This window comes from Melospiza melodia, chromosome 4, assembly GCF_035770615.1.
Source record: "Melospiza melodia melodia isolate bMelMel2 chromosome 4, bMelMel2.pri, whole genome shotgun sequence".
In the NCBI taxonomy this organism is placed as follows: Eukaryota; Metazoa; Chordata; class Aves; order Passeriformes; family Passerellidae; genus Melospiza; species Melospiza melodia.
In genome coordinates, this window is record NC_086197.1 from 50,509,537 (window position 1) to 50,534,940 (window position 25,404).

The window sequence follows — 25,404 nt, forward strand, 5'->3', positions numbered from 1 at the left end:
GATTTAGTGAAATAACTGATTCTAAAGTGTATGGGAAATTGTGAGTGATCAGTAAGATGCAGCTAAAAGAGAAATTTGGGCAACAAGATGAAGGAAAGTGACCAGACAATGCTTGAAACTGATGTACTATGGATAAGATATTTGCTAAGAAGACACTACTTTTTGGCTGACCACATAATTAACAATGAAGTAAATATAATTAGTATACAGCCCCAGGAGCACAGACATGTCTGCAAATTCAGATGCAATAATAAGCTGAGTGAGTGAGCAGGACATGAATTAACTCCAATGCTGAGCTCATGTCAGAAATTTCATCCTCAAAAGGTAAAGCTGGTCACAGGGGCACCATCTAGCTTTTACTTAAAGACAGGTGTCTGCTGGGGTGCCAGAAAGGGGAAGATTAATCAGACAAGTGGGTTCCAAATAACTGTTTAGATATACTCTGAATTCATGTTCTCCTCCTGTTCTCCTAGGATGAGGATGACAGGACCAAAAGTTGAGTGGCTAAAGAGAGTAGGGATCAATGAAATCAATGGGAAGAATACAAAAGTCAGAATGACCTCTTTCTGATAGAATTGGCATGTAAATTACAGGTCTAGCAGTAAGGCATCACCTGTAACAGGTTTCCACAACTTGGGTTTGGGGTTTTATTTATTTGTTTGGGGTTTTTAGGCTTTTTTTAACATAAAAACTTAAATATAATCTTGTTAGCATACCCTTGATAATGAATGATGTATACTGTTCTTATCTTGTACAGGATTGTTCTCGTAGTTTATCCACTGGACGTGCAGCCTGTGTTGTGAAAACTCCAGTACCCTTCATCTGTGTGTGAGAGGGGGATCAGCTCCTGTCTTGGTAGCAGCTGGTGGATAATAAGGACCTAGGTCAGGAGTCACAGTGCAGAGAAAGGTCTGTGTAACCCTTTTCCAAATGTCCCGTGAGAGTTGTGATGCTCACAAATGTGATGGCACTGGTAGGATGGGGAATTCAGTCACTGATCAAGCCAGAGAAGTTCTGGATTTGTGATCTGGCAGAGGTCATAAGCTCAACTGAGACAAAGAATCAAAGATCACATTAACCTAAGCCGAAGTGGTGAAGTGTATTCTGACCTTCTTTATTTTAAGCCTTCAGTAAGACAGTGGTAGATCTTGGACTTGGTGTATTTTTCACTATGCAATACAAGCATTTTTAATCCTCAGGCCACAAACTATACCAGTCAGAAACCAATTTAGCAACAGGTCAACAAAAACCAAAAGGTAAAGTAATAGATAAAAGCATTCATGCCTGACAATAAAGGTAGTAAGGTTTAAACACAAAATACTGTTAAGAAACAGTAAGAATTCTCAGAAAAGTAAGAACAATAAAATCAAACAGAAAACAAGATTGAATGACTAAGGATGATGTTGATAAAGATACAATAGAAATGTCAATGTCCTTACGTATGAAAGTAATCAATTTCTGTAATGGGCATGAACAAGCAAACCCTCACAGGACTGCCAAGGCTGTGTCCATCACAGTGTGCATTCAGGCAACAACTCAACAGAATGTGGGAATGGCATTTATTAATGACAGAACACAGGGAGACCCTGTCAATACAAAGCATTCGTAATACAATACAAAAACTGAATGTCTTGAGGGTTACAGCAGCAAAAACTGCTGATAATACTCAAAAGTAGAAATGTAAGGTCATGGACTTATGGATTAATATTTCTGACAGAAGATAGGAGTGACAGCTGGAAATGAACAAAAGCATAAATAATAGGGCACAGCCACTGATCACAAAGTGACTGAGAGGTTTAAAACTGACCCTTCTAGGCAAGAAAGCACATAACACCCTAGAAAGTTTCAAGAGCAATATTCTACAAAGACATAGTAAAATATCATCTAGAGTTATGTACACCTTTGTACATAGACCAGACATATACTAGAAAAATTCATTCAAGTAGGAAGAGGCAAAGAGTGGGGCTTTGCTGGAGAACTGAAGCTCTGTGTTAGGCAGTCTTAGAGAGATACCCAGTGCAGCCATCAGAAATAGCCTAGCTACATTATTAGACTGATCTAATCACTAGTTATTCACACACACACAAAAGATATACAGGAAGGCAATCTGCCTTACTTAGACTAGAAAAACGAAGATATATAACATCCCCTGAAATGTAAAAAACAGCTATAAAAAACACATGAGAAAGAACCCACAGAAAAAACCCTAGTTATACTACATTACAGTGTTGGCACACACAAAACATAAGCAGCACAAAAAAAAAAACCCAAAACAACCTCGCCGCAACAAAAATAAATAAATTTGTTTAGCCAGAAAGCTTAAAAAAAATTCTTGCAGGTTAATCCACAGAGATCTGGAATAGCAATGTTACCAATGCTTTATTTTGCTGCCACACTAATGGTCTTTTAAAAAATGCGCTTAAAACACGACCTTTTTTTAGCCTATTCGAAATCCCTCAAGGTCAAAGAGATCTCTCAATACACCTATAAATCTCAAAAATCTGCTTTATCTGTTCTGAATGATGAGTTGGAAGAGACTTTAGAAGTGAAGTTTTGATGTGTGGAAACAATGGTCACCTTTTCAACTTTGCCAACTTAATAACAGATTTAAACTGCCCCATAACAGGCAGATGAATTCATAAACATAAAACACTCATGTCTCAAAGATTTGCTTCCTTTGAAATGTTTAAACATGTATCTGAAGAGTGAAGAGGAAGAGAAAGTTACTTACAGCAGTTGACAGCCGGGATGCTAAGGTCATTTCCAAATTTCCTTTGAGACCAAGGAGCGCAGGAACCAAGATAAAGACTTCAGTAACATTCTTGAACACATCCCAGTGCTATACGAAGGACACAGTGGGAAACATTTAATTGAAAGATTATCTTTAGACCATCCATAAACTATTAAAAAAATTCTGTAAATCATAACTTAACCCTCTAAAAAAATGTTTTATTTTTGTATTAGACCTAAAAGTCTGAAGTCAGAACTATTACCTATTTAGATAAAACAGATTTATGACTGCATATTACTACTTCAAAGATAAGCAAGAGATACAAAACTTGGCCTTAAAACAAACATAGTTAAAAAAATATGTCATCAATCTGAAGTATTTGCTTTTCATTATTTAAAATAGTCCCACATACTATGATTGCTCTTGAATTCTGCTCTTAATTTTCAATATTTTCATCTTTTCCTTTCAAGCTGTGTAGAAACCATACATAAAACCAGCAAGGAATTAATTATCATATGAACAGAGCTTGTAAGTAAAAAAAGCTTGTCTTTATTCTCTTATCTCTAAGTGTGAAATTTACAAGAGCACAGCTTTCCAAAACCCACATTTTTTAAAGAAAATTATTTTTCTTTTTTGTGCACCAAGTTCTCAGCACTGAAGTGCTATGCTACTTTGTGTCTTGTCAACCCATGTTATTTAATTTGTCATCATTTACCAACTCTAACTAAACTAACAAAACTGTAAATTGTCTTTTTATTTGGGGATCTGCAATAATTTAAATTATTATTTTAATGAAAATAAAAGGATTCAATTAACACATCTGTATAAAGAATAAATTTGTACGATGTAAATGAACAAAGCACCAGACTGGTGTCAAATACACCAAGGAAGCAGTAAAGTTTCCATGTGAAATTTTATTTACCTTTTTTTTCAGGTAACAAAGTCTCTTTCCATTGCAACTAATTGAAGTCCAAGCTTCTTTTACTTTCTTAAGATTTTGAGTGACAAAGATTGCCACCTCTTCCTTGTATTTTAATTAACGTTGTAAACTCTTTAAGTGTAGATAAAGAAATTCCTACATCTGAACAAAGCAAAACCAAACAAAAGTGGAGAAATCCACAAAGATTAATTTCTGTATTGTAGTTCTGTTTAAATATTGTGCTTCTTTCAAACTTTTTAAATAAGCTCATAGTAGCAGAACCACACACAGACCTAATTACATCTCAATATTGCAGACATCTACAGTGTCACATGTTAGAACTATAGACATAACAGACTACCTGTTAAAAAAGCCTTACAAAGCAAATACCAACCTGTACAATATCCAAAACCATGCCAGCAGAAACAGTTCCAAACCCTGCCAGCAAAAAAGGTACAAGTATCTGCAGTGCCATAATACTACTCGATTCTTTGGGTTGTTTTCTACTTCCTTCCACAATGATATCCTCATTACTGTCACTAGAAAGAGTGTCATCCTGCAACATGGCATCTGTTTCTGAAGTGTCCATTCCATCACAGTAATTGTAACTGGTAAAATCATCATATTTAGGGCTACAGCTGGATGGGCTGTGTCCATTGCTACCATGAAAGCTCGCTTCTGAGAAGTGATGGTACTCTGGGTGTTGTTCGGACCTGACATTAAAATTGTGTCCTACTGGTAGCAATCCATCTTGCCAGACACCATTCACCTTTTTGTATCTTTCCTCTTGGTTTATTTGGTAAACAACAGGAACCATACTTAAAAGCAGCCTCAAAAATTTATCAGACTGAATTGTATTAAGATTTATGGTCCAGTTTACAAAGCCTTCTCTGTCATGGACTTTGCCATTTGTTTTGGAGATGGTAGATCTGCCTTTACAGTTAGTCATAGTGCTATAGAAGTACAGGTTGAAAAGCACTTTGTTCTTCAGATGTCAGCCAAGAAATCTTGCAGGTGAGTCACCAAGTGTCACACTTACAAGTGGACCAAAATGTTCCTTTTTTGCAAGCAAAAGTGTTTTTTCACTGCTCTCAAATCTTCAACATTTCCATAAGCAAGACTGGATCTGCAAAAAAAGTAGAAAGTATATATTCACTTCTAAAATATTTTAACTCTACAGAATACATGAGACATTGGTTTCATTTTTCAGATCACAATCTTTTCTCTTTTCTGTTTACCATGATTTAAAGTGATGTTGCTTCTACTTTGAAATTTCCATCATGGGAAGAAAATAAACTGATATACTGACAGTCTGAAGTCATTTCACATTTGCTCCACCAGAAGCCACTTTACCTTCCCTTTCTTCAATCTTCATGTTGTGGTAATAATTGTAGCAACTTAGTAAAAGAACGGTTCTAATGTGACTCAAAGCTTTGCTGACTTTGGTATTTATTACTAAACTCCATAAATACAAGTAAATTATTGGCATAAACAGAGAAATAATAGTCAGGGAGACTGCACCAGCACGATGTAGGATAACACATGGCGTGGTATCTATGCAAAGCTGTGAAAACATTTTACAGACTGCAGGAAATGAAAATATTGTAGAGCTGGAGGACTTTTAAACTGCATTTCCTAAGAAACTCAGCTTCCTATGATCATATCTTTTATGATTCCTATACTTCCCTTCCCTCTATTTCAAAACTTTTAAGTCACCCAGTATTTTTAGAGCAATTTCAGGTAGACTTTACAGGAAGTGGAGATGCCAAAGCTTTTAGCAACTAATAGACTTGTAAGAGACCCAAGTTTGTGCCTTTGCTGCCAAGTGTCTTCAAACATTAGCTGGGATAACTCACTCCAATATGGCCAGAGCAAGTCCACTTCAGAATTCCTGTTGCTCACAGAACTACTAGATTTGGGGTTCCTGAGTGAAATGACTCAGAAGCAACATGATGATTTTTCCCTCTACCATTTGCTTTATCCAAGGGAGCTTTGACCAAGAAACAAATATTTTTAAAATGACAATGAAATGTATGGCTTGATCTAGAAAAAAGTCAAGTTTTGCAAGAAACAGCAATCTTTTTTCCACAAAGCCAACAGAGGAATTTAAGTAACCACGATTCCTGCAATCTTTTGCCACTCTAGCAGATTGTGCTTTGTTGAATCTTTCCATTTCAGTGCATAAAAAACTCCTAGGCCTCAATTCTGGTTTCCATACACTTTAATTAGGAATAAAAAAAAAAACTGTAGCTGCTATCCTGGAGCAGCTCTAACCACAGGTCAAAATGGTGCTCTGTTAAGTGCTACAGAAAGCCAGAACAAGAAGAAATTGAAGGATTTCACTTCACTCCTAGGAAAATGCACTGAGAAAATTTTCTGATAGCTTTAGCAATGCAGAGTCTGGCTCACTGCAGTTTCTCCCATATGTCCGCCATTCACATCACCAAAGTGCTAGACCAGTGACTCATGGAAATTATTCACTGCTCTGGAACTCTGGCCAAAAATATTTGGGTTAATTATCCATATCTTTTTTAGCATATAGATGGTTCTCCTTTAAAATGTTTATATTTTCTAGGGTTTTTTTGAGAAATGAATCCTTTGATAAGATTGCGGTTTCATTTAATATAAGTAAGTATTAAGAAATAGAAATCATATTTAAAAGGAAAAAAAAAGGAAACAAACATTATTTGGTCAAGTTCCAAATGGAAGAAGGGCTAGTGCGGATGGCTAGTAATTCAGTAGTACAAAGCAGTTTGGATGACAGCCTTTTATGTTTTTCCTACCACAAAGACTTAGAATGACAATATGGGAACTTAGTGATAAAAGCTGGAAAATGAGAACTTAAGAAGATAAACTGAAAACCATAGAACCATAAAATTGTTTAGGTTGGAAAAGTATTGTATAGTACAATATACAGGAAAGAGTAATAGTTCCTTCAGAGTATACAGAGAGAAGATAACTACAAACCTTTCTAAATGTAACTAAATGTAACTCATTTCTAAACGTGTTCCAACAAAAATGATTTTCCAAATGTCATCTGGTGCAATATTTTCATCCTAAGTTACAAGATGCTAATAATTGCTGTATTTTCAGGGGTATTTTGTACCCACAAGATGCAGGAAACCATTTTGTTCGTGTTGTACTAAGGAAGAACAAGAACTTCCTGAGAAGCTTTATCATTGACAAGAAAAATGCCTATGTTGTCGTGTTGTCTAGAAAAGATATGGGAGCTAAAAAAGCAAGCTCTGCTTGAGTAATTCATATGAAGAAAAGGCAGTTAAAATCTCAAAAATCTCTTTCCCGGTCTCTGTAGGAAGAGGAGATAAGTGGTTCTGGTTCCTTGACATATAATCTGGAGGTTACAGAAAAAATGAAGTACTGAAAAAAAAAAAAAAAAAAAAAAGAAAGAGACAAAGATCCTTTCAGAAGTCAGGAATTAGCCTCAGATTTATCATAGCTGGCATATTACATATGAAATGAAAGGACACCTTGTCTTTGTCCCTACAGACAAAATAATGAGTTATGCCCAAACTATGAAAATAATTATTTCCTCTTCCATATTGTTTCCCAGGTATCTACTTTCAATAGCTTCTTCTTTTCCTTCATATATTTCATAGCAAATAACAATTCCTATGTACTACCCACCTCTTTCTCTCAGTCCTGCAAGCATACACAAACAAAAACAAATAGTTCTGTAAACCTAAACAAATAGCAAATGCAGCCATACCCTGCCATTCATTGAAAATGTGTTCCTGAAAAATTAAACACTTGGCAATCCAAAAGAGAGCAAGCCAATTTTACCCATAAGAGTTAATACAATGCATGCAGCAATTTAAAAAACACACATGGAGACAGTGTACATGATGGACAGGAAGAAATAAATGCTGTAGAAAACCACAAAATGCTGTAGAAGGACCACAAAATGGAAGAGATGCTGACTTTTGCAAATGCAAAGCTGCTTTAGAAAGATCTCAGGTACTTGAGCTATGAAACTGAACACCTGATCATTATGTCATTTTTCTATCCTCCACCTTTGGTTGGCTTGCTTCATTTGAGAAAGACCACATGACCAAAAATATTCAACTGTTCAGGAAGAAGCTCAAAGAACTCTCATCACTATTGCCCAAAGAATTGTCCACATTGTTCCAGACAGATCTGTAATGCTGTTCTCAAGAGCATGGGAAAGAAAATGCTTCTTCTTTACTTCCCCTTGGTTTAAAGAACATCTAGCATTAGCAGGATTAAGGGACCAGATTCTACAGCTAAATTTGATCAGAAAAATATTAGACTGCCAACAATTCATTTAAAGCGTGAACACAATAAATCATGGTGACCTTTTAAGAACCTTCAAAAAAAGGGGAAGGAGGAAGAATCAAGCAGGAAATTTCTGTAGAGTAAACATTTTGACAGGCTAAAACAAATACCAAAGTTTAGGTTGAGGGAAATTTCTGATTTTTTTTCAGAGCTTGGCTAACTAAACCAAAAGATAACATCTATCTAAGTAATTCTGAGGGCTTTCATGGGACCCAAAGCTAATCACACCACAGCTGAAACCTGTTTTTCCTAAAAGTTGCCAACATTTTTTACAGCATTAATAATCTCTACACTGCACTTCCAGGCAGACCACAATAAAATACAATTCTGTTAACATACCTGTCTGAGAAATGCCTCTCAGGACAAGAACAAGCCTTGGAAAAGGATTCAGGAAAGTAATACGAAACGCTAACAAAACACTGAACTTTAACAATTTGCCATAATAAGCAAAGATGAAGCTGGATTATTCCTTGGCATGAAAGACTGTTTTTGTGTCTTCAGAGATGAAACCAGACTCCTCTCACTGAAAGGATGAGAGGTAGCAGGCACCAACTGAAACAATGGAAATGGCATTTGAATATAAGAAAAAGCTGGGGGTTTTAACCATGACAGTGGCTGAACACAGGTTCAAAAAAGTTCTGAAAACTCCATCCTTGGTGATATTTGAAACCAAACTGGACATGGTCCCAAGAAACCTGCTCTTCTTGACCCTACACTGAGCAGACGTGGCTGAATAGAAAATTTCCTGAGATTCCTTCTGACCTCGGCAATTCTGAGATTCTGTAAAGCTGGAAATATGAGGGTTTGGGGGCATTCTTTAAGTTCAGAAAACAGGTGATACAGGGATCTGCATGGCCTCCTGTCCACTATTGTCATATCTATAAATACAAGTGTCAGTATCACACTGACACCCTTATCACAGCCATGGCTAATCATTTATATTAGTGTAGTGGGCCTATCAGTAGAATGGGAATGCTACATCATATCACCTCAGCATTACAGAGAGTAAACAGGCTGTATTATCACCAACCATTCCACAGAACCCGGAAACCAATGTGGTACACTGGGCTAAGATTACTTACACCAGATATTGAGGATAGCGTGTACAAGGCTGCAAAACATGCTGAAAATCAACAAATGTTGCATGCAAGACAGATATAAGAACATTACGTACCATTTTTAAGTACTATGCAGTAAACTGGTTAACACTGTGTTTATTGTATGGCAGTTGCTGGTTAAATTAACAGCAAAAGAAACAAATAACAAGAGGAAAAAAACAGACTAGAGAACTGCCAAATGCCTTCTTGACAGTAAGGCACTGAATGATCTGCCACCCTCAGGCTCAGTTTTCAGACAAGTTTGAGACTGCTGCATTCCACTTCCTTTACACAACAGCTTTCAATTTTGGCCCTGAGGAAGAGAAAGGCAACTGAGAGAAAAAGACTTGGTTTGACTCTGCACTTTTAAGGCAAGTCATCTAGAAAAGATCAAAACAGAGTCAAAACACAACAGCAAGGCTGTGAAATGTGGTTGGTTGTAAAATTACACAAATGGAATACCAGCATGAAAAATACCAGGCAAATCACATCCTTCAGACAATAAAAAGCAGGTGGGGTTAATGCAGTCCTCTAGATTAAGTAACCAATAAGTACTTACCAGGATGAATCCTAACTACACTTTGGGATCCTGATTACCGGTCTCTACTGTCATCACCAAGGAGAGATTAATTACTTATTAACTCAGGCACTAGGACACAGACTTCCTACTGCTTTTGTGGATATATAGTACAGATATTTGAAAAGAAAATTATACACTGTTATTTTTCCTCCTGAAGTATCTACCAGGCATACTACAGTATTTACGGATCCAGTTTCACAATCTCTTTAGGGCAGTAGATGTAGGGACGTAGGGACTGCTGCCAAAACGGGTCATCCTACCTGATCTCATCTTTTTACCCACATTACTAAACTGGTAAACTGAGGATAACTAGGCATGTATTCTAAACATTGCTAGGACTCTTCCTCAAGACTAAACAATTATTTTATTTTATATGATCCACATACTGTAGTGTGGTCTATAACCTAGATTCAAATGTGAGTGAAGAAGACACTCAACTACATACTGGACAGTGGGCCAGGGGAGGCAGAAATAATAACATTCAGTGAAACTACAGAAATAGCTACAACCTGAAGTTAACTGAGAATTAATGAGAGCATAGAAAGTAAAGTAGAATAAATCACAAAAAGCTTCTATGTTTTAGCAGAAAAGTATGGAAAGAGAATAAATGTGCTATCACACGTTAATTACGCTTAATTACACATTAAATAACATTTGTTAACAAAAAATAGATGGTCGTTGAAGTCTATACGCGTGCTGTTCAGGTATAGGTTCCATGCTTGTCTAGTGACGCATATGCAGTGACCATCTGGCACATTTTTATGGGTGCAAAGGTGGGACCAGAACTGTCTGTACATACGGATGTAAAGAGTGCCAAGGAATAGGGGCTACTGGGAGTGTTGGGCAGGTCTTATGCAGGCACAGAGAAACAGAAGAAAAGGATCATTGTCCCGGCTACCTGGAGCAGTGAATAATTACGCGCACATGATGAAACGCGCTGCGGGGCCCTGAGGAGAGCAGGGTACCGGCCCGCCGGCGAGCAGCGGAGCCCGCCCGGCGCCGGGGGGCAGACGGGGGTGCGGGAGAAGGGCGGGCGGGAGCGTCGGGGCCCGCAGCACGGGGAGAGCGAGCCCCGCGGCATCCGGGAACGCCGGCCGGGGCGGGAGGCAGGTGGCAACGAGTGCCCCCCAGCCCTGGGCGCTCTGGGCACCCCGGCATCGGGGCGGGTCAGCGTGGCGCTCGGGGGCCCGCCGCTGGCCAGGAAACTTTATCACCCGCGGCCCCCGCCACCTCCCCCGGCTCGAGGCGGCAGGTCCCCGGCCCGCCCAGTCCCGCTGCCCTCGCTCCCCGCGCCGCCCCCTCGGGCCGCTCCCTCCCCTCACCTGGGCGAGAGTGGTGCCGGCAGCGTGGCGGGGTTGCGTTCCATCGCTGCGGCGGAGCGGGAACAGCCGTCGGCGGTGACAGCTCCGCGCTAGGCAAGCGCCGCCGCCACTGAGCAGGCGCGGAAGCGGGCGGCCCCCGCGATGATGTGGCCGGTGATGCGCAGAGCCGCCACCACCACCGGCCGCTCCGAGCTGCCGCTGGGCGGGGGAGGGAGGAGCCGAGCGCCGCCAGCCCGCGTCGCCCGTGGGACGGGACGGGATGGGGATGGATGGGATGGGATGGGATGGGATGGGATGGGATGGGATGGGATGGGATGGGATGGGATGGGATGGGATGGGATGGGATGGGATGGGGCTCCGTGGCCATGGTCGCTCCCAGCCTGGCCCCCGGGGCGAATCCCCGCTGCCCGCGCTGCGAGCCCGCCTGAGTCCCCTTGTCACTGGTCCTGCCGGCCACCCGGCGGTAGCGGGGGACGAAGCTGCACCCCCGCCTCTCTGCCCCCGCAAGGGCCCGGCTGGTGCCCCGCAGCCAGGAAAACAAAGCGCTGGGGAGTGGGGCGCCAGACCGCTCCCCGGGCAGCGCCGGCCGCGGCAGTGCCTTTGCTTCCACTCGCAGAAGCTTTCTTGGCCGTAGCACAGGAGACGCCGTTTTGTACTGCCTCCTGATTGCCAGTTACCAGAACATTTGCACTCTTTCCTGCCAGTTGGCAAAAAGCAGCTTCCCCAAGAATCCAATTCTGTAAAGTGTTTGGGTCAGTTGGAATATCCTTGTTCTTGCCCAACTGGACTCTACATCCTGCAAACAGCATGTAAGTCTACAATTTCTTCCCTTGACATCAGCTGCCTCTGTTTAACTAAGTATGAAGCCAAGGCCTTGCTGGACTCCTGTTTTGCAAAACACTTAATATTAACACTTTACATTAATGCATTGAAATGGTCAAGCCAGCTAAATTTGTGCATTTATTATCAATACTAGTATTATTCCTCAGTTGTTGCTCAACACTTTGAAGTGGTGAGGATGCCTTAACTGGAAGGTAAAAGGGAGGAAAGGAAGAAAGAGAATAAAAAGAGAAGATTTAATGATGGTGACAACAGCCAAGCCCACAGCATTTCTTTTCCTGTCTACAGAGAGAAAAAAGCACTGGCAAGTCACCAAGTGTCTGCCATAAACTGGAGGTAGTTGTGGTGGTGAAATGTATTCGCAGGACTGGGGCCAAAACATTCTGCACTACGAGAGTGAAACATACAGGATCAGCTTGAACATTCACATAAATACCACCTTAAATGAATGAAGCAGCCCAAACTTCAGAGCTAATAATTTGGCTGTCTCAAGCCTGTATGTACTGGGGATTTGGGCTGCAGATACCGTAACTTCCCTACCCTAGTACCAAACCTATATATCCATGGCCTGTGTGAGCTCAGGTGTTACACAGCTTGGATACTTAGTTGGGCTACCCTACAAATCAGATGAAGATCACATCTGCGTATGTTGCCAACGGGTGAGACTGTAAATCTGAGGTTTGGCAATAGCACCTGAGGGTGCTGTTTCTGGCTTTTCTAATTGCTTGTCTGGTTATCTTGGGCAATCATTTCATCACTCACTACTACAGGTTCCTTGACAGCATTATGCCCCACCTTCCATGGAAATCACATCATACCCATGGATGAAATATATTGTTTGAGGTTCACACACTATTATGGGGTTGTGTACAAATTCAGAAATTCACTTTTGAGGCCCAGGGCAAAAAACTCAGTCTTCAAGATTTTTCAGTTATTAAAGCTAGCAATAGGAATTTTTTGGGAAATAGAAATTCTGGAGTGCAGCTGAGGAAGAAAAGGTGCAGGTAGCAAATTCGGTGGAATGCACCTGACACTGTGGATGGGCTGGGGAAGTGGCAGAGGACACTTGTTTGGGACAGTCTGTCAGGAAAACAGCAGGGTGGTCTCTTGCTTGAGGCCTTGCAGAGGCTTGCTTCTTATTCATGTTAATTCCAAGATACTGGGATCTGGGTGGTTGTGTGGTTGGGTTTTTTCCTTCGTCATTTTCCTCTGTCCTTTGCAATGAGGGCCTATAATCACCACTTACCTGATTACTATTTATTCTCATTTTCATCTTGGACTTCCTGTCTTGTTTCTTATGAACCATTCAGTTTTCTTTTTGCAGTTTTCACATTGTCTAGATGTGAAAGGACAGAAACTGCGGAACCGATAATGATAGATAAGGACAGAGATTGCAGAAGAAATCCTGACTAACAGGCTGTTAGTATCAGTGTCATCTGAACTTGGTGGTTGTGTAAGTTTCTTTTCCTAAGGATGATTAAAACTCCCTCAGGCTCTGATATTTAATTTTAGGTTCATTTATCAAATTCTGAAAATGAAAATGGGAGAGTTTTGAGAGACAAGCAGCTACTGGCAGGTGTTCAGGTGATGTTACCTGCTGGTAGATTGGTTTGACAGGCTCTTCATAGTGTTGGGATGGACTTTTTGTCCCAAATCACAGAATCAATCAATTTGGAAAGGACCATATTGAATCATCTGGTCCAACCTACCTGCTTAGGCAGGGTTTGCACAAAATTTTATGTCCAAACAGTTCTTGAATATCTCCAGTATGGGATACTCCACAATGTGTCTGGGCAACTGTTCTAGTGTGTGGTCACCTGCACAGTAAAGAAGGTCCTCCTCATGTTCAGGTGGAACTTCCTGGGCATCAGTTTCTGCCTCTTGCCTCTCGTCCTGTTGCTTGGTAGCACCAAGAAGAGCCTGGCTCCATCCTCTTGTCACTCTTGCCACTGATGAAATCTCCTCTCAGTCATCTCTTCTCAAAGCTAAACAGGCCTCCAGCTGCCTCAGCCCTTCCTCTTAAAGAGATGCTTCAGTTCCTTAATCACCGTTGTTGCCTTCGCTGGACCCGCTCCGGGAGCTCCATATCCCTCTTGTCCTGAGGCGCGCAGAACTGGACACAGCCCTCCAAATGTGCCTCACCAGGGCTAAGCAGAGGAGCAGGACCACCAACCTTGACCTGCTGGCAATGCCCTTCCAAATGCACGCCAGGACAGCGGTGCCCCTAGAGCCTTTGTGTTTCAGGAGGTTCAGTCCGTGTCACGACGATCTCCCCACGGAGCGCTGTCCCCGCTGTCGCGCGCGGGCGGCAGCGCCGCTGCTCCTCCCGCCCAGCAGGGGGCGAGCCGTCGCCGAGCGCGCGGGTCGCTCCACTTCCGTGTGGGCGGGCGCATGGCGGGGCCCGGCGGCGCGGCGGGGCCGGCGGCGGTCCGGGAGCTGCTGGACGTGAGACCCCGACCAGGTGAGTCCGGCACCGGCCTGCAGCCAGCGGGGGCTCCCAGGTAGCCCGAGGGAGGGGCTCATCGGGCCGCCGGTGACCCACTGGATTGCGTCCCGCGTGTGTTGAAGAGCTGCTCTCCCGGGGAGGGGTAATGCGGGGAAATCCACGTTAAGCTATGGGAAGTCGTAACGACGTTTTTCTGAGGACAAAGAAAAAAGTTAAAAGGACAGAACGCTGCGCTTTAATTAATGATACCGGGCGGATGGCTTCGTTGATGGTCATAAGGATAATAAGTATAATTAATGCCCAATTCCCTGGCACGCGTTTGGGTTTTCCGGCGCTGCTGCTGCCCACGGTTAGCAGAGGTCATTGGCACCGGGATTTAAATCAGTGCGACTGGCACGCCTCAGCTCCCACCTCACCCTGCCCTGCAGAGGGGAATTAGAGGTTGTTTTTCTAATTGCTATAACTGTAGCTTTATCAAAATTTGTCTCAAAAACAGCTTAAGGAACTTTAGCTTAAACTCAAGGAGTGTATGAAAGGTGACCTGCAGGCTGAGAACCCTGGCCTGTGTAGGCCTGTATTTCTTCCAAGAGCAGGAAAAGCTGATGGCAATTATGGAGAACTTGTCAGCTTAAGCATTTCAATACTCATTTGTTTGTTTGCAGGGCTGGAAGACATTTTGCTGATTAATTCAAAATGTAGCAGCAAGAAGGCCACAACTTTACAGACGGTTAAGGTGCCAAGGAGCAATGGTAAGTGCTTGTCCCTTGTACTGTGTCAAGTAGTACATAACATTTGTGACACAACGTTTGCTTTGGTGCTTTCCTTGAAAAGGGGGAAGCCTTTGTGTTCAGTTTCTAGAGGTGGTTGATCCTCCTCTCATTACAGTTCCATGTCCCACTGGTGAGTCACCTAACTGCTGCTGCAAAATTAGATTTTGCAGTGCTGGCGTTACAGCTCTAAAGATTTTTCTTTCCCAATATCTTTTTTAGAAGATTTTTTTTGGGGGGGGGCTCTTTTTTAGAAGTAATTTCTCAGTATGATATATTTGTTGTATTAAAGCATTTAATTTACAAAGGACTCCTGTCAAATTACTTTATGTTTTGTGATTCATCTGAAATTTGAAAAGATTGTTACATCAAATTCTTTATTGGATAAAAGTCTCTTCAAAAATGACAGTGTTTCAAAGATAGATTATAACTGTTAGATCTTTGTGGAGCTCACCTGAAATAGTACCTCTTCTTAAAGAAAGAAAACTAGTGTTTGGCTCATCTGCATTGTTGAGATCCATAAAATTAGAAGGTTTTGAAAAAATGGTAAAAAAGACAGGCCTCAGGCAGCAGATTGGTGAACGGTGCTAATGCAGCAGGAAAGGTTTTCTAGGCTGTAGAGCAGACGTAAGAAATAGAACAATAAGCCTCTATGATTTGCCCTTTTAGGTTGCAACAAGTTTATTTAATGTATATCTGTAGAAGGTTAATATGAATGAATTTCTGTGCTTTGTCTCTCATAAACAAGCCATTGTGTTAAAGAATAAGTCTCTATTGTGTTAACTACAGTTACGTGTGCTTCATATGATTGGATAGAATTATTGTCAATATGTTGTTGCTCTATGTGTGATTGGCTGAAACTTGGACTGAGATGGCTTTATGCTATGCTGTAGCGTTACATTTCCTGGGCATTCCATTTGAATCAGCGAGCTGTTCACATGTTGTCTCCGTTGTCCTAACAATATACTGAGACTGATGTTTGAAATTTATTTGAAGTTTGAGTTTATTTGAAGAAATTCTGGAGGTGAAAATATTGTCTTCCTCCAAGGAAGGGTTATGAGTGTGATTCTCCTAATTTCCATTGATTACATTAAAATTCTTGTGAACTCCCACTGGAGCTGTAGAGGATAAGTGCTTTGTACTTCAACCTGGAGCTTCCATCTCTCTTTCACCATCTTAATTTCAGACTTTCTTTTGTTAATTATGTTGACCTTTCATTAGTCTATCATGGCATCTGCTGCAGCTAATTTTTCCATCTTCTTTGAGACCTTCAGTCTATACTTAGTTATTGTAGACAGCTGGAAATTACAGTTGAAATGGAATCTGTTATAAAGGCTTATATCTGAGGTATAAATGTGAGCACTAACGAGCATCTCTTTGACTTTACATATATATGTATCTTTTCAGTTTTGGACCAAGTACAGAGCTTTTTACCACAGATGGCCCAGGCAAATGATGAGCTCAAAAGAAAAATGGTAACAGCACCCACTCATCAGTTTGATATTGAACATCTAGACAGTGAAACAGAAGAAGTTATAGAAATGGTAAATAATTTTTTTTATTTTAACATCAATCTAGATGGGATTAAAATAACTCTCTGATCTTAGAATGAGTAATATGGTAGATAAAGCGAAGTCTTTACCGTCATACTTGCAGAATTTAATCACAGGGGATTAAGTAGTTTAAGACTGGAATAAGACATGCTTTTGAATCTACAACTCTGAATCAAAAGTCACAAATTGTATTTTAAATGTCATCTAGGTGATTATGTTTAGAAACAGGACAATATAAAGCCTAGTAAGGCATAACAGAAGGCTTTAGTATAAGAGTAATAACTGGCTTTCAGCTCTGCTATGTTGGTATTTTTAGGAATGACTAGATCTTGGGTTTAGAAAAGTTGCTAGTGTTGTTGTGATCCTTTGTTGCTGCTAATTGTCTGTTTCTTTACAGTCACATAAATATTTTATTTCTGTTTTAACTGAAGTGCTGCAGCCACATGCTTATATAAGAAAACTTTATTTTGAAGGTGATATATGTGCATGACCCAGCCAAATGCCTTCTGGCTAAGCAGACCTCAAAAATTATGGGTCTGTATATGCATATAGGAGATCTCTTCAAAAGAAATTCTGGTGGCTTAAACTGCTAGTTATTTTAGCGTAGTTGTAGTGCCCTGAATACTACTACGTTTTAAGATATAAAGTATATTAATATTTATATCTACATGTGTTTGTATTTTTGTAAAGACCCCTTATACACTAAATGTTTTGGATTTTTTACTGAAAAGTAGTTTTGTTGCCTGCTGCTTGTTAGTTTAAATACCTGATTTAGACAATCTGAGTTCAGCTATTGACTAAGTTCTGTCTTTGATAGTGATATAAATATGGCGTTAGATTTCCTAGGCCAGTAATACTGATGAATCTCTTAATGATATTTGTAAAACCCTAGGAAAACTCAAAAGTCTTTTTTATGGTGGCTGTGATTTTCTTATGGTAGCAGGCTGTTTAGTGTGTTTACCTTGTTTTACTCCAGTGATAGAAGTGCTGTAGTGTGTGTGTATATATATGTGTATGTATGTAGTATACATAACATGTAAACCAAGATGGTTTTTTTTCAGAATGTGGCTGTAGTTGAACTGAGTGATTCTGATACAGATGAAGAATTGCTGACTTCAGAAGATGACTCAGAATCTGATGAAGATGACTCTGTAACTGATGAAGTGACAGCAGACAACATTAAGTTTCCTAAACAAAAGGGAGAAAAGGGCAAAATAGAAATTTTGGACAGCAAAGCAAACGAGTAAATCCACTTTATTTTACTTTTAAAAACCCCAAACCAACCAAATAATGTTTTTTCACTTCGAAGAGTTGTCCTTTAAAACCACTTTGTTTCCCAGTGTAGGATCTCTCAGTATCCTGTGAAATGCTATAGTTTACATGGTGGAGAATTCAGGATCCGCTTATGGCTGGGGAAGGCTGGGTTTCTGAAGAATGAAGTGCAATTTTATTCATCAAATAACAGGAAAATGCACTTCATAGTAGATTACACCCAGAAAACAGCTAGAGTAAAGGGGCACTTGAAAATTGAAAATTCCTGTTCTGTTGCTTTGTTCTTTGTTGAATAAAGATTTTTTTTATAGGAAGACAGAAGTTTTTGCTTCAGGGGCAAAAAAGAGTTAACTAGGAAAAAAGCTTTGTTTTCATATTCCATGTACTGTGAAGTGTTATGTACACTCTCTTCACTATTAAACATGATCTTTAAATACCCTAGAGGTATGTCTACATTGCGTTAATGGCAGTGACTGCTCAACACTGGAGCCATGGCTGAGCTCATTTCCAGATGAGCCAGCCTGGGTAAGGACAGCCATGAGCAGAGAATTCAGCAAAGGTTACTTAGTACTTAACCTGCGTGCCTGCACTGGGCTCCACACCAGCACAGGAGGCTTAGAGGCTCCTCTGGGAAACCTTTGTAGCTGTGGTGCAAACACCCTCCATACTCAAAAGATCAAGGCTGCCTCTGGGGTGTTAAGATGGCTTTAAGCTACACATCTCATCCTCTGATTTCCCTGCCATGTTTCCAATCTCCATTTTGTTACTGACAGAAGGACAAAAAGGTGAATTTTCTTAATCGTGTCAAGCCTGTACTTAAGTTGGCTTGACACAATTGTGAAACCAGAATCAGTGAAAATGTGTCCCATTTTATTTACCTCAGATTGATCAAGTACAATGGTTTGGGTTATTACATTTACTTCATAGATCAGTCTGCATTTCAGAAGAATCTGTCATGCTCCTGGATGTCATTGTTTCTTAAAGGAACATTGTATTTTCTACACCATTAAAGTAAAATTTTCTATACTGTATTTGCTCAAATATTAAACTTAATGTCATGACTCGAAATCTGCAGTTATCTATAGAATTTATTTTGAATCCTGTACTTAAAAGTTCTAGTTTTAATACCTGTTTCTGTAGTATTTGTGCTAAGAAATAACAGGAATTCTAGTCTTTATTTTACAATGTGGCTTAAATGTAAGATTATTTACTGATTAAACCATGGAATATTTTAGTGAAGGGGAAGGATGGGGATCAAAGAATCAGACTGCTGTCTTTAATAGCAGCCCACAGATAAATGATGCTTTGGTGTTTTTGCATTCTAAGAGCAAGGAGTCTTAAAAGGCTTAGTTAAATAAGTTCTCAATCTATAGAAAATTTCTTCCAAACTGAAAAAAGTTTGAAAACCAACATCTGATCTTGCTCATTTAACAAGGCATTTTCCCAGAGATTAAAAAGAACCCAAAAGTGTGAAATACAAAGTAATAATCATACAGTATGAAACAGTGATTACAGTCCATGTGCACAGACACAAAATGTGATTTTAATCCATTAATGTAACCACCTTTCAGACTGCAGGCAGATCACACATTCTGTATCAACAAAAAGGTAGAAAATATTTTCAGTAACTTTAGCTTGATATGCATAGTTTAACACCAATATTGAACTCTGTATGTACTATACAAAGATCATAGTAAGTGCACTTCCTTGCGTTGATTTACTTCTTATGGCACAAAGATTTTCTGTACTGCTGAAAAGTCACCAGAGCAGAGCGTTTCATTGCTACCATAAAACCTGAACTGGCTTATAGCAAAAATGGCATAATCAGTATATTCTAGTTCAACTTTGGAAGCCTAATGACTGAGGATTTAAAATGATCATGTAAACTTGTCACAGAAATATGAAGTAGGTGTGTGAGAACTTATTCTTCAAGTCTATTTAAAAAACAGAAACTGAACCATATTATTGGGGGAGGAGGTTTGGTGAGGGGAGGATGGGGGGAAATTGGGCTACCAACTGTTGCTGCTACATAATTCAAATAACTTCAGAGTGGTTTCCAAAAGCCATTGTCTGTCAAACTAAAATCTGGACCTAATTTGTAGAAACTTATCCGTGGAATGAGTACTTGTTTTTTTGGTTGTAGCACTGCAGACAGCATATCCTAGGTGTGATATCAAGCGCTTCATGTGGTAATCAAGATTCAAACTCTGCTGGAAGTCTGCTTCCCAAGTGAAGCTGTTACTTTAATATTCTACAGTGATGGCTTTGGTTCTGAGATATTCATGAAGAGCTTCTTCACCTGTTCAAGCACAATATTCACCTGTTAGAACAGCAGCTAAATGAATTGTGTGAGACTGTACTTTTTATTAAGAAAAAATTTGAAACACTGTAGCCAATATTTGAGTCCTTAAGGAACAATGAAAACTAATTACCTTCCCACTGTGATTTACAAACCTGGTTTGACAAGGAGCCAGACCCAACACATGTGGAAGAAAAAGGAACTGGATTTAACAAGCAGTTCCCCAAGCAGTAGCAGTTTTTAGATGGCCACTGGCGTCTCATAGCTGTATTTATGAACTTTACTTCTCTGAGATAGAGAAGCTGTGTGAAAATCAGTAATTATTTTTTTTCCCTGACATCATCACTCATTTTGGTTTCAGGAAACATCTTTGAAGATTCCGAAAGCAAAAATCTGTTGTGTGAATGAAATTTGATTTTCCTTTTTTCTCTGCCCTGAAGCTTGATCTGTCCCGACTTGCAAAGCTTCTTTGACAGAGTGGATTTCACTTTTCTAGAAAGTTGTTTTGAAAAGAGAGTGTTTTTTAATGCATCTTTTTCTGAGTCTGTTGACAAATTTTGGTGACATTTTAAGCTATAAAAAGTTTCCCATGCTCTTACCTAGAGGAGAAACCTAAATTAGCATTCTCTCTGAGGGAAATAATATTTTGGCCAATACCATTGTTACTTGATAGCCTTTTGTAGCCTATACAGAGCTCTAAAAGCTGTAATTTATTTGTCTGCTCTCAGAGCAGTTGGAGAGGAATATTCTGTGTTATTTAGCAAATGTACAGGAAATGCTGAATGGGAGGTATTGAAGTGGGAATATTTAGGGAGGGAGAGGAATTGGGTTAAGGATTGTAATTCTTTGATTGATTAGGACTCTGAGACAATAAATGAAGGAAGGGGACAACTTACCTAAATCTTTCCCAAAGCCAGACAGTTTAAATCCACCAAATGGTGCTGCCACATCAGTTTTGTTGTAAGTGTTAATAAAAACTGTTCCAGCTTCTAGCTTTTCACTGATGTAGAGAGCTTTGTTTATGTCTTTTGTGAAAACTCCTGAAGCTAAGCCATACTCTGTGGCATTTGCCCGTTGCAATACTCCATCGACATCCCTGTGGGTGAAATAAATTATTTAATTGCAACTATGTAAAATAAACAAGTGTTAGCAACCTTCCACCTTCAGTGTCATTGAAACAACTTTTCCCATGGCCTTTCTTCTCCAGCGAGCTTTTTAAAAATTGACTTATTAAGGACGAATCTGTGTGTCAATCTGACAGATCCATGGCAGTTCACACCCTTGCTTCAAGCTCATGAAGCTTGTAACTTCACTTTTCAAAGGTTAATAGCTACACTGAGAAATGCCACAGGAAATGTTGCTACTGTACAACTTGGGAATTAGAGCAATACAAAAATGCCTGTAAAGCAGATGATGAATCAGTTTGCTCAAATTGTGTCCAGCTTTACAAGTTAATGCAGAATTAAAGCTGGAATTTAAACTGCTGTCAAGACATAACTTTCAGACTATTTCCAGAGTGCTATTTTCTATCTGCATCTCATCTCCATACAGCTTCAAAAATCAATAGTAGTTTAAAACTTTAAAAAATTCAATGCAGTTCATTAAGACTACAGAATTTATGGATGTGAAAGGTTATCTACATGGCTGGTTCTTAACTTTATTATCAAACTGCAGAAGATGAAACCTGATGGAAATATTTATGTGAAGTTTCTATGGAATGTTTTAATCTCATCTGTATGCTAAATAATTCTTATGATCCAGAATGAAAGAGATTAGAAAATACAGTTTACAAAATAAATAGAGCAATTTTCATTTGCAACAGTAATGTGCCAGTGTTACACAATACACAACACTGCAGTCTTCTATAACAGGAAAAATAAGTAATTCCTCTGGGAAAAATACACATTTTGTAATTTGAGCAAGCTGTTGCAATTACCACACAAACTTCACTAAATACTAGGTATTCAGATTGGTCTAACAAGATTTTACAAACTACTGTGTATGCTGTTACTTCTTCACTTTGGGTGAAAATACAGTAACCAGATGAGAACATACCCATTTTTAAATTTAGAGATGACCATCACAGGACCAAAGGATTCTTCCTGGGCAATATACATGTGGTCTTCAACATCTGTGAATACAGTGGGTTCCATGAAGAAACCTAAAGAGAGGATAGAGCATGGTTTTGAGCATGGTGAAAGGGTTTGCTGTTGTCCAGGCCATTTCTGTCCCATGCTTTGAGGTCATAAATAACTTGCAACTTGAAACAGGAAATAATTAGGAATGAAGTATGAATGGAAATGCATGCACTTCAAGAGAAATAGCGGACAAAAGGGTAAAAGAACAGCCTGTACATCGGTGACAACGTGTGCTGCTCCCTGCCAGGCTGGGAGGTCTGCATGCCACAGCCCAGGTGACTTCTTGGGGGAAGACCCCTGTTATCAGACCCCTGTTATCTGACAGCAGGAAGACAAGGTTACAGCAAGCCACAGAGGCCACTGTTCTTCTTGCTACCCAACAAGAAGATGGATTGTAAGATCTAAATAAAGATCTCATACTTTATTTGCACAGCTTCTCATAATATGAGATTTGAAAGCTCTGTGGTATCATGGGCTTACCTGGTACTGTTCCCACGATATTGCAACTCCACAAAATACAGCTGAGATAATCGTGACTGCTCTTGCATAAAGTGTAAAAGTTCTAAATATCTCTGGAAAGCCTTTTACCTGGTCTACGTACTTGTCTTCCTCCATATACTAGAGTGGCTCCTTCTTTTACTCCAGTTTCACAGTATTGAAGCAGCTTTTCCAAATGTGCCTTGTGATTTTGTGGACCATGATCTGTAGATCTGTCAAGTGGGTCACCAATTTTCATCTTTTTTATTTCTTCAACCTATGGGTTACCCAATTAAAATGAAGTCACATAACACAGCAATATTGTTAAAGTGACCAGAAATTAGGAATGCTGTCTTTGGTGCTAGGAAGATGGAATCTAAGAAAATACTGGATTCTTAGATATAATGCTTTTCTCTTTTTGTAATTAGGCTTTGTCTTTTGTTTCATAATCTCTAATTACTTCCAAAAGTTTTTGATGCTTTGTTCATGCGTGTATTATCTTCTGCTATTAAGATAGGCATGTAAAATGTTAAATTTTACCAGTGGTAAATGACTTAGGACAGACATTTCCTGTTCTTAAGCAAAATAAATGAATTCTCCAGTGCCACAGCATGGCGACTACTGCATTTTTTAATAGCAACCTTTGTATTATTCTAGCTGCGCTTCCTATATTCCTTTTTTTGACTTTACAGAAGCCTTCTTCAAACATATTGACCTGAGTTCAGTAATTATTTGTAATCTTATTTTCCTAGTCAAATATGAATTTTCACTGAAGGTACAATATCTATTTAACTGCCACTTAGCTGTGTATTACTGGTACAAATATCTCCCTTCAATGCTTCCTTTTAACCATGTAAGAGGGCCCTGAGAAGCATCACTGTCTATCATAAGCAATAATGAGAAAATAGGCAATTGAAAATAAGAAACACAAGTGTGTATAAAACTAGTGGATCCTTCTGCCACAGTAAAACATATGCATAAACTTTAGTCCTTGAATATCTTACCACTTTTCTAACAAACTCATCATGAATTGATTCTTCCACAAACAGCCTGCCAGCTGCAATGCAGTTTTCTCCTTTGTTGAAATACACTGCTCCCATACCCTGATCAGGAAAAAAACATAAATATTTATATGCATGTTGTTCAGTCGCCATTCTGCTCCCTTAGGTTGTATGCAGTGTTTGTGACCCCAGATGTTTAATGCTTTATGTTAAAGGATATTACCAATGCAATATCTAATGAACTTTGAACACAATATGGCTGGTAGGGAGGTGAATTATTATGATTGATAATTGATGCATGATTGATTGATTGATCGATTGATGAACTAAAAACTATATGGCAATAGGGAGCTCAATTCTTTGTTTTGTTGTAATTGCTAATGTATATTTCTTGTAGTATTGCCTTTTTGGAGCAGCATGAACAGTTAAATTGTGCTAGCATAAAGAAATATGAGTCTGTTTTCTAACAGATCTCAAGGTTTTTTGTGTAAAGGATCCCTGATAATTTTTTGTCAAGTCAAGAATACTGCAGTACTGTGAGGATTTGGATAAAGGCTTTGAATAAATTTTACTTCAAAGAAACATTACCATTTTTACAGCTCTGTCAAGTTCACAGTCACTGAATATGATCAATGGTGATTTGCCACCAAGTTCCAGAGAAACTTTCTTCAGGTTAGCAGCTGCACTGTAAAAAAATAAAAATAGTAATATAAACCAAATTTTTAATATATTTTTCCATTGTTTCCTTTGAATCATAACTAGTGAAAATGTATAAACTCTACTGTCCAGTAGTGATTTAATAGAATTCTACATGGGGGTAAACAACCATATAAAGTTATGTTTTTTCGTTACTGCTACATGCACAACATATCTAGTAAGGTACTTCAGAACCAGACTAAGCAGTGTTTATTTATGATCCTTTTGCTAAGAGTACCTCTTCATGATCTGTTTACCAGTTGGCGTTGAACCAGTGAATCCAACTTTGCGAACATCTGGATGTTCAGAGAGGTGCTGTCCCACTAAGCCACCTATCAGAGTGATGAAAGCAGTGTAACTGGATGGTATATGGACAATTGTTACTATTCCAGCAGCAGCACTGGAGCTGCTGAGAAGGAGCTTACCCCACAAATCAAATACAGTATCACATTTCTATTTATATTTGCAGCTTTATTCCTATGTCTATGAATAAGCTTCATAATTAAGTGAACATGTTTCTCTGTAATACGTTGTTTTCCAGAGAGTTTGTGTCAATTGTGTGAACTTGTAAAGAGTGTAGGCTGACAGATCCTACCACTAACTAAAGCCAGATTTTTCCAATTCTCTTCTGGAAACATATGAAATCACTGCATGAAAAGATGCAAGCCTAGTACCTGTGAACAGACCTATGTAATAGAGCTTCAAAAAGGTGAAGAACTTCACCAGTTTTAGCATGATTTCTCCCAGAAAAATAATGAGTTCAAGTTTTACCTGAACCAGGCAGAATATTTATAACGCCCTTAGGAAATCCAGCTTTAGCTGAGAGTTCTGCAAACTTCAAGGAAGTCAGAGGTGTGACCTAAGTAGAAACATTTATATTTGGTCTCCTGTTTTAATCAAATGCATGATACCTTTTACATTCAATACATCTTAGTTTTGATACAATATTCAC

The 25,404-nt window shown here is 39.5% G+C and overlaps 3 protein-coding genes across 12 annotated transcripts in view; 1 reads left to right on the plus strand and 2 right to left on the minus strand.

The window, feature by feature from the left end:
- SLC41A2 (solute carrier family 41 member 2) overlaps positions 1–11,068 on the minus strand; it is a 64,165-nt gene extending 53,097 nt beyond the window's left edge. For all 10 annotated transcript variants that reach the window (XR_010027543.1, XR_010027542.1, XM_063154338.1 and 7 more), the window contains exons 1-3: positions 10,964–11,068; positions 4,045–4,776; positions 2,732–2,839 (exon numbers count right to left, since the gene is read on the minus strand). Coding sequence is in view for 8 of the 10 variants with exons in the window: in XM_063154338.1 (XP_063010408.1) it covers positions 2,732–2,839; positions 4,045–4,599 (663 nt within the window). In the remaining 2 variants the exon portion in view is untranslated. The remainder of the gene's footprint in view (positions 1–2,731; positions 2,840–4,044; positions 4,777–10,963) is intronic.
- Positions 11,069–14,192: 3,124 nt separating this feature from the next.
- On the plus strand, positions 14,193–18,909 carry NOPCHAP1 (NOP protein chaperone 1). The gene is made up of 4 exons (XM_063154345.1): positions 14,193–14,264; positions 14,912–14,998; positions 16,424–16,560; positions 17,631–18,909. The coding sequence occupies exons 1-4, from the start codon at positions 14,195–14,197 to the stop codon at positions 17,814–17,816; spliced, it is 480 nt and encodes a 159-aa protein (XP_063010415.1). The 5' UTR covers positions 14,193–14,194; the 3' UTR covers positions 17,817–18,909.
- A 453-nt stretch (positions 18,910–19,362) lies between these two features.
- Positions 19,363–25,404, minus strand: part of ALDH1L2 (aldehyde dehydrogenase 1 family member L2) — a 29,017-nt gene continuing 22,975 nt past the window's right edge. Inside the window, exons 16-23 of the mRNA XM_063154344.1 lie at positions 25,224–25,311; positions 24,691–24,784; positions 24,345–24,441; positions 23,760–23,858; positions 22,867–23,032; positions 22,196–22,301; positions 21,037–21,236; positions 19,363–20,140 (exon numbers count right to left, since the gene is read on the minus strand). Of these exons, the coding sequence (XP_063010414.1) occupies positions 20,085–20,140; positions 21,037–21,236; positions 22,196–22,301; positions 22,867–23,032; positions 23,760–23,858; positions 24,345–24,441; positions 24,691–24,784; positions 25,224–25,311 (906 nt within the window). The 3' untranslated portion in view covers positions 19,363–20,084. The remainder of the gene's footprint in view (positions 20,141–21,036; positions 21,237–22,195; positions 22,302–22,866; positions 23,033–23,759; positions 23,859–24,344; positions 24,442–24,690; positions 24,785–25,223; positions 25,312–25,404) is intronic.

Bases quoted from the DNA above. Each gene is read 5' to 3' on its own strand.
- NOPCHAP1 (XM_063154345.1), top strand. From the start codon at position 14,195: ATGGCGGGGCCCGGCGGCGCGGCGGGGCCGGCGGCGGTCCGGGAGCTG. The intron at 14,999-16,423 runs GTAAGTGCTTGT...GTATCTTTTCAG, and splicing joins TAAGGTGCCAAGGAGCAATG to TTTTGGACCAAGTACAGAGC. The intron at 16,561-17,630 runs GTAAATAATTTT...GTTTTTTTTCAG, and splicing joins CAGAAGAAGTTATAGAAATG to AATGTGGCTGTAGTTGAACT.